At 39.7% G+C, this 13,355-nt stretch overlaps 1 protein-coding gene across 1 annotated transcript in view; it reads left to right on the top strand.

The window, feature by feature from the left end:
• The window catches only part of ADGRG4 (adhesion G protein-coupled receptor G4), a 120,036-nt gene that overhangs the window by 83,953 nt on the left and 22,728 nt on the right, over positions 1–13,355 (top strand). Inside the window, exons 14-18 of the mRNA XM_017859807.1 lie at positions 2,477–2,611; positions 6,981–7,100; positions 8,278–8,323; positions 10,178–10,281; positions 13,006–13,127. Coding sequence (XP_017715296.1) covers positions 2,477–2,611; positions 6,981–7,100; positions 8,278–8,323; positions 10,178–10,281; positions 13,006–13,127 — 527 coding nt within the window. The remainder of the gene's footprint in view (positions 1–2,476; positions 2,612–6,980; positions 7,101–8,277; positions 8,324–10,177; positions 10,282–13,005; positions 13,128–13,355) is intronic.

Genomic DNA, 13,355 nt, shown 5'->3' with positions numbered 1-13,355 from the left:
TATGTGAGATCATGGATACGTTAATTTGCTTTACTATAGTAACCTTTTTACTCTCTATATGTATCCCATAATATCATGTTATATACCTTAAATACACACAATAAAATTTACTTTTTTAAAAATTCCAATATTATGCTTAAAGTTTAGAATTTCTATTTTGTATGCTTCCATATTTTTTTTTTACTATTATTTCCTCTCTCCATTAATTGCAAACATATTTTCTTTTAAATACCTTAGCATAGTTATCTTAGCTGCTTTAAAATCCTTATCTGCTAATTCTAATATCTGGATCATCTCAAGGTTTAACTCCATTGATTGTCTTTTAAAATGAGTCACAATTTTCTTCACATATTGAGTAATTTTGATTATGTTCTGGGTAATATAAATGTTATATATGAACACTCTAGATTCTACTCTATTCTTTTGTAGATTATAGATTTTTGTCATAACAGGCAATTAACTTGGTTGGTCTATACTGTAGACACCATCTCTTGACTGGCAGTTCAAATCTCAGTTAACTTCCTTCATTCTTAGTGGAAATCTGTCCTGTACATATGTGGTCCAGAGGTAAGGCAGATATTTGGGCAGAATTTATACTCAGAATTTTGGATCCCGCTTTCCATTCCAGATGTCCCCCCACAACCCCCATCACCTCCCAGTGGCTATGGTTGCCCTGACTTTTGTTTCTGGTTCTTCATTCCACAAAGACTGCAATTTAGAAAAAAAAAAAAAATCAAAGTTTTAGATGTCCTTCACAGCATTAGTTTCAGTCTGCCATCAGGCTGCAAGCTGTAAAAACGGGTACCCCACCTTGTGATGTTACCTTTTTCCAAGTGTTTACTCTTCTCCAGAAACTGTCTGCTTTTGGTAATTTTCCAGTGCCTTCAAGTCGTTGTTACTTTGCATTGTTGTTATATGCAGGAGGGTTGAGTTTATTAGGAGCTACTTAGCCATACTGAAACAGATGTTGAATTCCCAGTGTATTTTGTTTACAATGGGGTTTTCTATCATGAATCTTGGTGGAGAGACAAAACAAACAACACCAGTTGTATTCTTGGTATCAAATTGCTTACATGTAGAAGCTAAATCATGTCCTCTCCATGGTACTTGACTGCCCTAGCAGAGTTCATTTCTGCTTAGCAAAGAGCCATATGGCTTTTGAGACTACAAGTCATTTTTAGAAATATGATTCACTTTTAACCCCCATTATACACCCAGCTAGATAATAGCAACTTGAGAGGCAACATAGATAAATTTTAAAAGTGGACCAAAATCGTATATATCTTTGTTCAACCACGTCCCAGTTGTGTGACCCTAAGCAAGTCACTTAACCTTTCTAAGCCATTTCCTGTTGCCATAATACAATGTACCTCTCAGAGTTGATAGATTAAATGGGAGAATGCAGGTAAGTGTGTCCACATATCCTGTTTTGTCTGGGAGAGTCCTGATTTACGGCTGTGGACTTAGTGTAATTATTAACAAAGCCCTTTTGACTCTCAAAAATGTTCCAGTACTTGTCAAATACTATTACCAATCAACTCAGCAAATACTTCTAACAGTGAATGTCTTATTCCATTTTGTGCTGCTATAACAGAATACCACAGAATGGGTAATTTCTGATGAACAGAAATTTATTGGTTCACAGTTCTGACAGCTGGGAAGTCGAAGATCAAGGGGCCACCTGCGGTGAGAGCCTTCTTGCTGTGTCATCCAATGGCAGATGTGCAAAGAGAGGGAGAGCGAGAACAAAAGATTTAACTCACAGCCTCAAGCCCTTTTATAATTGGCATTGATCCATTCAACAGGGTGGAGCCTTCATGACCTGAACATATCCCATTGTGCCCTAGCCCCCATTATTATCAGATTGGGGATTAAGTTTCTAGTACATGCTTTTGGGGGGACATATTCAAACCGTAGCTGTGACATGCAGCAGAATTGCTAAGCGCTAATGCCTCCCTTCACTGCTTCACTTTTTAACCAAAACATTGCTCCATAAACTATGAAGAAAGTGCCTAATACCATTGTATTGTGTTTTTTGTTGTTGTTTTGTTTTTTCCTTTTATCATATGGAGGACGGTATCCTGATTTCCAAGACTGGTCTTTATTTCTGATAATCAGGGCAAATGACCTAATTTGTCATTTCCCTCTCATCTCTATTATTACCCAGGTGAAAGGAGATCAAAGGGAGAGAACCTCAGAGGGAGAGAACCTCAGGAATAGGCTTAGAAAGGAAAAGATGATGTGTGTTTGTGTCTATGTCTATGTGTACCAGAATCATGTCTTGGCCTGTGATTGTGTGTGTGTGTGTGTGTGTGTGTGTGTGTGTGTGTGAAAAGTATATCATAGCTTATGGAGCTAGTTCCCACCTTTCAGCTCTTTGAGTGATATTCTGAGGCTGAACTGAGGTGAGAGGTGGGCAAGACTTCACTATGATGAATGAAGACTCCAATTTTCATTTTTTGGCTTTTCTTGGCAGATTTTCCTAGGCAATGTCCCTGTGGGAGGGATTTTGGCTTCCATATATTTGCCTAAATCACTGACGGAGAGAATTCCTCTTAGCAACTTACAAACGATCTTGTTTAATTTCTTTGGCCAAACTTCACTCTTTAAGGTAAATTCTTGCCTGTGGTAACTGTGATGAACTGGCATATGGTGACTCATTGTAATTATGAACTCTTGCTATTTTCATGATGTTCTGTTTATTTTAGAATATGCTGATTGATTCCACAAGTCTTCCAGCACAACCCTTGCCCCTTAACATGAATCAACGTCTACTTTAATGATGTTCTACAGTTTTTAATTTTCACAACATCTCAGCTTTGGAAGGGACCTTAAGGATTATCTGGTGGCTAAACAGAGGTCTCAAGATGTTTCAAAGCCAGAAAAGAACAGCGAGTTCTCCTGATGAAATAATGTTTCGGCTTGTCAGTGCTTTCCTCCCAAATCTCCCCTGGCTCCTCAAAGCCAACATGTCCACTATTTTGGGCCAATTCCTTTGAAGCTGGCTGGTATCCAGAAGGACATTTGCCTGCAGGCATTTGTTGCTACTTCCCACAGCCCCCACAGAACTTTCTCTGAAGGCTGCAGTCCTCACCCACTAGAAAACAGAGGCAGCCTGATGTGATGCTGAAGAGTGTGGACTCAGGGGCAGCCTGGTTGAATTTAAAGCTGGCAATGCCATATTCTGCCTGTGTGTCCTCAAGCAAGTTACTCAACCTTCATGTGCCTTAGTTTCCTTCTCTGTAGCATAGGGTGATATGAATACCTTATAGAGCTATTGAAGGATTAAAGGAGTTAGTGTATTTAAAGTGCTTTACAATACTGCTTGGCACATAAGTACCATGTTAACTGTTTGCTCTACTATTATTATTATTATCCTGTCTTAGGTCTCTGCCTAACAAAAGGCTCATTCATTTAGACCACTCTGTCTCATCTAGCTATTGGGAAGACAGTAATCAGAGTTTGCATGAATTTGAAGATAATGAACACTATTAATTGTTAATATTTACATTTATTATTTCATCTACTTCTCATGAGAAGTCGAGACTCAAAAGTTTAAGTAATTTTCCCAAGGCCACATACTTAAAAGTGGCGCAGCTAGGAATCAAACCCAGGCTATTTGACTTGAAAGTTCATGTATTTAAGAGGTCAATACATTAATTTTCCTAGATGTGTTTGCATTTCTAAAGAGGTTATCCAAAGTAATGAATTTCTAATGGTCAAATATTCACATTTCTTTTGTGGGAGGTTGCACTGGGTCAACTTAAAATATAGCACATACCCATACCACACACCACCTCAAATATACCATGTCACCTCCAGCTATGTCTGTAAGGCTTTCTGTTCCCCTGGAGTTCTCTAGCCACTCCTTTCTCTATCTAAATTCTATTTGTTCCTGTGGGCTTAGCTCAAATCCCACCCAGGATGGCTGCTTGGAGTAAGTGAGCCTCTGCTCTCCTTCCTGCCTCCTGGGCAAAATATTTAGTGGGCAAAACATTTTAATAAAAATTTAAAAATGTGATCCATAACACTCTGACTCTTTTGGAAGGCTTACAATTTCTCTGTGTCACCTGAGATGCCATTACTTTGGTCTTAATTTCTCTCCTTTCTTCAGAGGGCTGTGCTTGCCTCATAGAATAACAGATAAACTTGTTTTGCATAAATTTCACACTTAATAAGTCATTTTTATTCACTAACACTTTCTACTGAAAAAGATTAAAGATCTTCGCCAAAATTAGCCTGCAAACGTCATAGTACCAGATGAAGAAGGATTAGAACTAGCCTGCCGTCAAATTCAGTGCTGAAAGGGCCCTCCTAACTCATATCATCCCATCTATTCAGTTTACCATTGGTAAAAGTAAAATGGATATTGAGGACATTGAGACTCAGAGAGGGGAAGGAATCTGCTAAAGGTGACACAATTTATTCATTTATTCACTCAATCACTTATTCATTCAGCAAATATTTATTTAATTCCTACTGTGTGTCTTACACAGTGCTGAATGCTGAGGATGCAATGCTGAGCAAGAGACATAGTGCCTGCCCTCACGGAACTTCTAGTCTGCTGGAGGAGAAAAGAGACCTAAACGTTCTAACATTGAAGGGGTGACCCAAGGCTGGGATCTGTGCCACTGGTTATTGGGGAATGAGTACTTACAAAAGATGCTGCTCTTTAATTCTGTTTTTCTTGAATCCCCGAGTATCACAGCCTTGCTTTCACACTACTTCCTCTAACATTTTTTTGATCAAAATCTTAAGTCATTATGACATATAACTTTAGACATTTGTTTGTTTGTTTGTGTCTTTTAAAGACAGGATCTCGCTCTGCCACCCAGGCTGGAGTGTAGTGGTGCAATCACAGCTCACTGCAACCTTGAACTCCTGGGTTCAAGTGATCCTCTTGGTTCAGCCTCCCAAGAAGCTGGGAATATAGGTGCTTACCACCATGCCTGGCTAATTTTCGTGTTTTTTTTTTTTTTTTTTTTTTTGGAGAGACAGGGTCTCACTTTGTTGCCCCAGCTAGTCTCAAACGCCTGGCCTCAAGCCATCCTCCTGTCTCTGCCTCCCAAAGCGTTAGGATTACAAGTGTGAGCCACTATGCCTGGTCCACAGAAATTGTTGATAAGGCACCACTCTTGGATAATATGTGTCTCCTCCACGCCTCCACTAGCTGTGATTCTCAAGGAGAGGGACAGGCACTAGGCGGTTACAATATGGCATGGAGACTCTGGGTGCATAGAAGAAGAGATCTACCACTTATCTGGGAGATCAGGAAAGTGCAGTGAGAGAAAGGTCTCAGCGGAGTCCTGAAGTTGAATAGGAGCTCAAAGATGAAACAGGGCAAAGAGAAGGAGGGAAAAGAGTTTCAGCTAGAGGGAATAGTTTGTCTAAAAGTTCAGAGGTATACCAGATAAAACTTGAGCCTACAGTGCAAAAGGTGGAAGGGTGGGAAGGCTCCATTCCTTTCCTGGTATGGCTACCATTTTGTAGTAAGGGAAATGAGACCAGAGAAAAGGCTAATTAAGTCTTGGGTCATAGCGTGTGTCTCCTCATTTGGCCTTTTCACTACAGAAAACTGTGTCTCTTAGACTAACTTGGGAGGATCATTAAATAACATCTAGTCTGCCATATTTCCTAGTGTCACCAACAGACCAAGAAGGGGTAATAAGGCTTAGGAGGAACAAGGGAGCTAGGGTTAGCACTTGGCCTTTTGAATGTCAGCAGGGCCCTTCCCATTATATCTTGCTGCTGGCCATCTCTAAATCAGGTTGCCCCAGACTGGCTTTGAATGAACAGAACAGGTCAGAAACAGGAAGTAAGTAGAGTCCTAGTGGAGCCCAAGGCTGAATTCGCAACTACCCAGGCTGCAGGGCTCAAGTGTGTAGGGTAGGTAGTAGGGACTGCACACTGTTTCTTCAGAAATATGAAGCCTTGGCATCTTCTGAAAGTGGCCCAGCAGTGTCTCCAAGGAATATCATCTGGGTTCATGTCCTCTAGGCTTTTATGGGGAAGTCCTCAGAGATTTTTCTTCCTCTCCCTCTTGTCTGGTATCACCAGCCCTATCTCTGGTCTCTTCACATGTGCCTGTGCCCCAGAAAAGGCAGCCTCTCAGCTGACTTGCATCCTGGAGCCTTGGCCTGGGGTACTTTGGCACTGTTAGTTAGCAAGCCCCGCTTCTCAGCAGATACATTCTAGTTTGTTGCCTTTAAACCAACATTTATTAAGCATCCCTGCCATGTCATTCACTTGCCTTGTGACCTTTATCAATATAGGCACTGAGCCACCCAAGCCTCAGTTTATCTGAAAAATGCTTATATGGTTTCAGTGAGGACTGCAAATGGCATGTGCATGAAAAGCACATAATAAGTGGCTCACTGTGGGCACAGGACACCTGCTGTGTGCTAGGATATGTGAGGAACACCAGGCTATACAATGCCTGGGCTCTGCCCTCAGAGCTCACAGTCCCCTAAGAAGGCGATGACTGTCCTCTGAGATTTGTTTCAAACTGGGTGTTGATCAACCTGCTTCCATCTCTGTCAGAATAGAACAAGAAGTGGTTTATAACTTACACATGATAGATTTAGGTTTCTTATAGAGAAGCTCCCTAAAAGTAAGCAAGGATGATTGAGAGTTAGAACTGGGATAAGTTGTGAAATGTCAAGGTCCAGAAAGTTATCAAAATAGAGAATAGTTTCATTTTGTTGCTAGTGCAGTACTGAGTAGCAGATGCAAAACCAATGCATGCTAGATAGACATTTGGATGGATAGATGGATTAATGAATTCTTCTAGCTTGGTATAATGGAGACCTTATGTGAAGACAGGAGATGAGCTGAATAACCTTTGACCTTAGCTTGCAATTTTGTTTTCCACATTTCTGTACCTAATGTTGTGTGTAGCACTTCAAAATTCCAGATTCATTATTAATACTGTAAGTAATTAGAAATTTAGGTCCTGAACTCCTCTTTTGTTTCATCTGCAGACCAAAAATGTCACTAAAGCATTAACCACATATGTTGTGAGTGCCAGCATTTCAGATATGTTCATTCAAAACTTAGCTGACCCAGTGGTTATCACTCTGCAGCATATTGGAGGAAACCAGGTAATATATCCATTTTCAGTTCTGAATCAAATGGCCTCAGGAGCTCTTCACAATTTTTCTGTTAAAAGTAATTTGTTAATTAACAGATGTGATTCTAACACTTAATGAAGAAAGTCCTATTCCAGGTAGCAAAGGTGTGTTATAATTGGAACCTTCTAGAAATAATACCTTATCCTAAAGTGATAGGGAATGATCGGCATTCTAGCACTGTGACAGATTGGTGGGGCAGTGACTGGATCTTTTGGATGTCCCATCACACTAAATGACATGTGATTACATTTATTTTTGAGTGAGGCAAGCAACTTCACTCAAAATAATTGAATATTTGTATTACTTGAATTTCCATAAAGAACATTAAAATGTGTATGAATTATCACCAAAGAACTAAAAGCATAGTCATATGGCATAAAATAAGGTATATATTACTAAATAATCAAATTTAGCCTAAGTACAAGTATGAATGACTATTCCATTATTTGACATTAATGTATGGCCAGTGTGAAGTCTCAATAGATTTCTCAGTTTCCAGTCTAAAAGACCATATGGTTCAGCATACTTTTCACTCGTCTTGCTTCTGGAAGGGAAGAAGAGAAGGAAGAGAGGGAGAGGAAATTTAAAGAAGCAAATACCAAATGAAACATGTTAGATAGGTAAGATCTCTCAATTTGGTCTGGGCTACAGCACTTCAATTATCCCCAGTAACTAATTGCTCCTTGCCTGCAGTTTCCTGGAGACTATAGGAGCTGGTGAGGTCTTAGGAATGTTCTGTAGGCCTAATGAGGGAGCAGATCAAATTTGTGTTCATAAGGCTTGATCTCAGCAGTGAGGCCCGAATTCCAAAGCTCCGGAAGGAACACATCAGCCCAGCATTGACTATCCATAGCCTTGTACCAGAAGGGCATGGCAATTTTTAATACTACCAAATATTTTAAAGGACATATGAGATCACCATCCAGTGACATGCTGTTTTCTCACTTGCAAATCCAGAGTTAGATGGAGTTAGTCTAACAGCCAATTCACAAATGGCCCAAATGTGTATGTGTATATGTGTGTGCATGTGAGTGTGTTCATGTCTACCATGGGAAAACATATTGAGAAGAAAACACTTGTGTGTATATGTTACTATATGGTAAATATCACAAAGCAAGGTGTTTACCTCTGATTTCCTTTTTTCCAGAATTATGGTCAAGTTCACTGTGCCTTTTGGGATTTTGAGAATAATAGTAAGTATTTTTGTTAGCGACTTTGACTTTGCCCCAGACCATTTTACCACTTGGCAGTTAAATGGGAGGAAGTTGTGCTCAAACTGCTGTCTTATCAGACCCTACAGAGCATTCTGAATGACCAAGATACAGGATATGATTTTTATATCAAATTAGGGCATGGGAATTAAGACAACTTTCCTTTTTGATAGGTAAGATCTCTCAATTTGTGCTGGGACTACAGCACTCCAGTCATGCCCAATAACTAATTGCTCCTTACCTGCAGTTTCCTGAAGATTATAGGAGCTTATTATAAGTATCTTAGGCCCCAAAGATAATTATTTGGGAAATCAGAAAAATCACACAACTCGAGGGTAAGCAAAGTTGGAAGAAAGAAATTTGGAAGGCCCAGCGCAGAGTAACCTTGAGCTGTTTGAAGGAAGTTGAGGAAGGAATACCTGGTTCTTTATGTGGGCTTTCCCACAGAGTTTTGTGAGATCTACAATCTCCTTCCCTTTTTTTTTTCTCCTCACCTCTTCTAGACTGACTGTGTGACCTTGGGTAAGCAATTTACCCCCTCTGAGCCCCAGTCTTTTTATCTTTTCATTGAGGAGATGAAATTTTTTGGTTGGTCTCTAAGGATCCTACTTGCTTGAATAAGCATGAGTCTTTGGAGACAGATAGTAAAAGAGACTGGGAATAGTCATTGCTGACTGATTTGCTCTTAGGCCTGCCATCTTCACTGGAAATATCCAGGATTATCACCGAATCTCAGAGAATTTCCAAACAGAATCAATTTCCCTAAGAACGCCAGGAGTGGCTAAGTGAGGAGTCCTTCTGCCTGTGGAAACTCTGCCTGGGACCTTTCCCTTTTTCACTATCTTTGGAATTCTGGGACAAAATGGAAATTCTCTTCCCATTTGGCTCCCTAGGGTATAAAAATACTACTTCTTTCTGACAGACAAAAATAACACTGCCTGCCCTTTCCTGATCCCCTCCAAGTCTCTTAGGATAAAACCCCTATAAAGTGATGAGCTTTGTCCCCTACAACCTCAATAAGTTGATCTCTGTGTTCATTAATGCAAATTACTGGGCTAATATCAGGTCACCCTTTGCCCCTGCACCTCTGTCCCATGCATCTAGAACCTCTGGAACCTTTGGCATTATCCCAGATGGACAAATGTTGACCACACTTAGCCGCCTGCCCTGGGATAACCCCTTTGGTCTAGTGCCACTCGTGAAGTTCTACTCTCAATCTGGTCTAGTACCTGAGATCTACAGGTTATGGAAGTATAAGTGTTAGTTCTAAACCCTGAGTGTGCTCAGAAGAAACTAGCCAGGTGTCCAGTAGAGCAGAGGCTCTAATTGGCCCTGCAGAGTTCTAGACCATGATCTGACTTTGGTTCAAAGCACTTGAGACCCTTTGAATTGCGGGTTCAGCTGGGTTTTCAGATGTCTATTCCAGTCCCTCTGAGTAAGCTCAAGTGCCAGCCTATATTCCATATGTCCATGTCCTTAAAAAGATTCCAGATCTGCCTGCTTCCTATTTATTGGCTACTTTTTAAAAAAGTCTTTATCACTGTGGTGTGGTGGCAGGACTTTTGTTCACAGTTAGAGTCTGTCCTAATTTATAGAGGTATGGTACAAGAACTGAAAAAGTGAGAGCTGAAGAAGTTATGCCATTTACGAAGTCCCCAAAAAGTCAGTTTAGTCTATTAGACTTAATTTAATTTCAGTGTTCAATTATACCCCTAATCTTGCTGTCTTAGCAAATAATACTAATTATAACATACGTTTAAATAGTGCATATAATGAAAAGTTAAACATTTCTGAGAAAAACAAAATTGCTTTGAAATTTCCTTCTGTCTCCTACAGATGGGCTAGGTGGATGGAATTCGTCAGGCTGTAAAGTAAAGGAAACAAACGTAAATTACACAATCTGTCAGTGTGACCATCTCACCCATTTTGGAGTCTTAATGGTGAGTTGTCTTGTAGTCACTCCTTGATGGAAGTTTGAGAATTTTATTAGACCAGTAATATATGTGTGAACTGTTATTTAAAATGGTATGCGTTTGGAAAAAAAAAGCCCCCCTCCAATTTGTTCATCCAAAGTAGAGCAGATTGAGACAAATATNGTAAAGGAAACAAACGTAAATTACACAATCTGTCAGTGTGACCATCTCACCCATTTTGGAGTCTTAATGGTGAGTTGTCTTGTAGTCACTCCTTGATGGAAGTTTGAGAATTTTTATTAGACCAGTAATATATGTGTGAACTGTTATTTAAAAATGGTATGCGTTTGGAAAAAAAAAGCCCCCCTCCAATTTGTTCATCCAAAGTAGAGCAGATTGAGACAAATATTTATTTATTTTTTCTCCTTATAAAATTAATGCTTGCTTCTCAAATTTCAAACAGTACAGAAAAAGTCCCTGTAGCCTCCCTCCCAAGTGATCACCACCTTTAACAGTCTAACGTGTATATTAATTTAGGTTCTTTTCCTGTGTATACATTAATGTATGTTTTTGTTTTGTTTTATAAACATGGCATCAAATTATTCATACTGTTTTTACCAATTGCTTTTTTCACTTAACAACATATATTGCACAACTTTCAGGCAAATGTGTATCTATCTATTATACTTCAATTTTTAAAATACCTTTATAGTATACCATTGTTTGGGTTTAACACAATAAATTTAACTAATTCCTGACTGGTGGACATTATAGCTGCTGCTGTTTTTCTCATTACAAACATTTCTGTAATACACATTCTTACTCATGTGTCCTTGAACACTGGTGTAAGTATTTTTGCAGGATAAGTTGACAGAAGTAGAATTGCTGGATTAAAGGGTCTGGTCATTAAAATATTTAAATTTAAGAAGGATCATAGGTATTTGTTGAGTTTTTCTTCCAAATGACTATCAAATGTATTCCTTTTTCTCTACCCACATCAGAATACTTTCCTGGATTTCTTAGGTGACTTTATTATATACTGTTGTCTGAATGTGTCATATGTTACTTGTTCCCACAAAGAATGGTTAGCTTTTGAGGGCTGTGGGTCTGTTTTATATTTATTTTTAAACCATATCTATTCAACAAGTAAGTGGTACTCAATTGATACTTGTTGAATTGTAATAATTTTGTTCAGCTCCCTCCAAATTGGCTAGAACACTACAGTGGGAGTCAAAAGACTGGGGTTGGCTGGGCATCATGGCTCACACCTGTAATCCCAGCACTTTGGGGGCCGAGGTGGATGGATTGCTTGGGCCCAGGATTTCAAGGCCAGCCTGGGCAACATGGCAAAATCCTGTCTCTACAAAAAATAAAAATAAAAAAATTGGCCGGGCATGATGGCATGTGTCTGTAGTCCAAGGTACTTGGGAGGCTGAGGTGGGAAGAATCACCTGAGTCCAGGGAGGTTGAGGCTGCAGTGGGCCATGATCAGGCCACTGCACTCCAGTCTGGGCAACAGAGTGAGATCCTGTCTCAAAAAAAAAAAAAGAGAGAGAGAGAGAGAGAGAGAGAGAGACCAGGGTTCTTGTTCCAGCTCTGTCTGTAACTAGCTATGTGATCTTGGTCAAGTTGTTTCCCTCTTTTGGATCTTAGATTTTTCTTCTGAAATGTGAATGACTGGAGTACACCAGGGTTTCTCAATCTTGGCACTATTGATATCTATTGATATTCTGGCCAAATAGTTCTTTTTTTTTTTTTTTTTTTTTTTTTTTTTTTTTTTTTTTTTTTGACAGAATCTTGCTCTGTCACCAGGCTGGAGTGCAGTGGCGCAATCTCGGGTCACTGCAACCTCTGCCTCCTGGGTTCAAGTGATTCTCCTGCCTCAGCCTCCCCAGTAGCTGGGATTACAGGTGCCTGCCACCACACCCAGCTAATTTTTGTATTTTTTTAGTAGAGACGGGGTTTCACCATTTTGGCCAAGATGGTCTCAATCTCCTGACCTCACAATCCATCCACCCCAACCTTCCAAAGCGCTGAGATTACAGGCGTGAACCACCCCACCGGGCCCCAAATAATTCTTTGTCGTAGGGGGTTGTTCTGTGCTTTGTGAGATGTTTAGCAGCATCCCTGGTCTTTCCCCACTAGATGCCAGTAGCACCCTCCCCAGTTGTGACAACCAAAAATGCCTCCAGATACCACAAAATGTCCCTGGGAGACCAGTGCGCACATATATTCAAATAATTTTGCATGTCATTTCAGATCTTTAATGGTACTTAATTAATAAATTACTGAACTTTGTGATCTCTAAGGTCCATTTTATTTGTTAATTTTGTGAAAGCTATTTAAGGTCTAAGGAAAAGGACTTTTTTTTTTTTTATTTTTTTTTGCTGTTCTGTGTAGCGTTTTGAGATGCTCAGTTCAGATAATTATTCACTTTGCATCCCAAATTCACATCTATTAGTTTGGTTATATTTTAAATGTAGAACATGTTAATGATGATGAAGCCAAGGACTAAATGCCCTTCCAGTGCTATTGATGGCTCCCCATGCTCTGTACACAGTCAATTGGACTAGGCATACTGAACAAGCAATATTAGGTCTTATCATATATCCATTCACATAATCTGGTTTTAGAAGAGCTATGGCAGAAATGTTATACATCCTAGGAACTTCCTGTTAGTGAACACTAGAAGCATTTTGCCATAAACTTGCTCTGGTGAATGTGTAAAACACAGCACATTGTGTTCCTTAGGATTTATCCAGATCTACAGTGGATACAGTGAATGAACAGATATTAGCGCTTATAACATACACCGGATGTGGAATCTCCTCCATTTTCCTGGGAGTTTCAGTGGTGACATACATAGCTTTTCAGTAAGTTGAGACAGCCTTGCTCTGAGTACGTTTAATTTGGTTTGATGGATGCTATTACCATTGTAACTTTGTTAATTTCATGAACATATCACAATAGGAAGAAGTCGGATCCATTAGATTATGAAGTGGACAGGTTAAAAACAAAACATCAAGGCTCCTCTAAAAATATTTTAATTGGGCCGGGCTCGGTGGCTCAAGCCTGTAATCCCAGCACTTTGGGAGGCCGAG

This window comes from Rhinopithecus bieti, unplaced genomic scaffold (assembly GCF_001698545.2).
Source record: "Rhinopithecus bieti isolate Rb0 unplaced genomic scaffold, ASM169854v2 scaffold_52066, whole genome shotgun sequence".
NCBI classification, from domain to species: Eukaryota; Metazoa; Chordata; class Mammalia; order Primates; family Cercopithecidae; genus Rhinopithecus; species Rhinopithecus bieti.
This window is presented reverse-complemented; position numbering and strand designations above follow the sequence as displayed.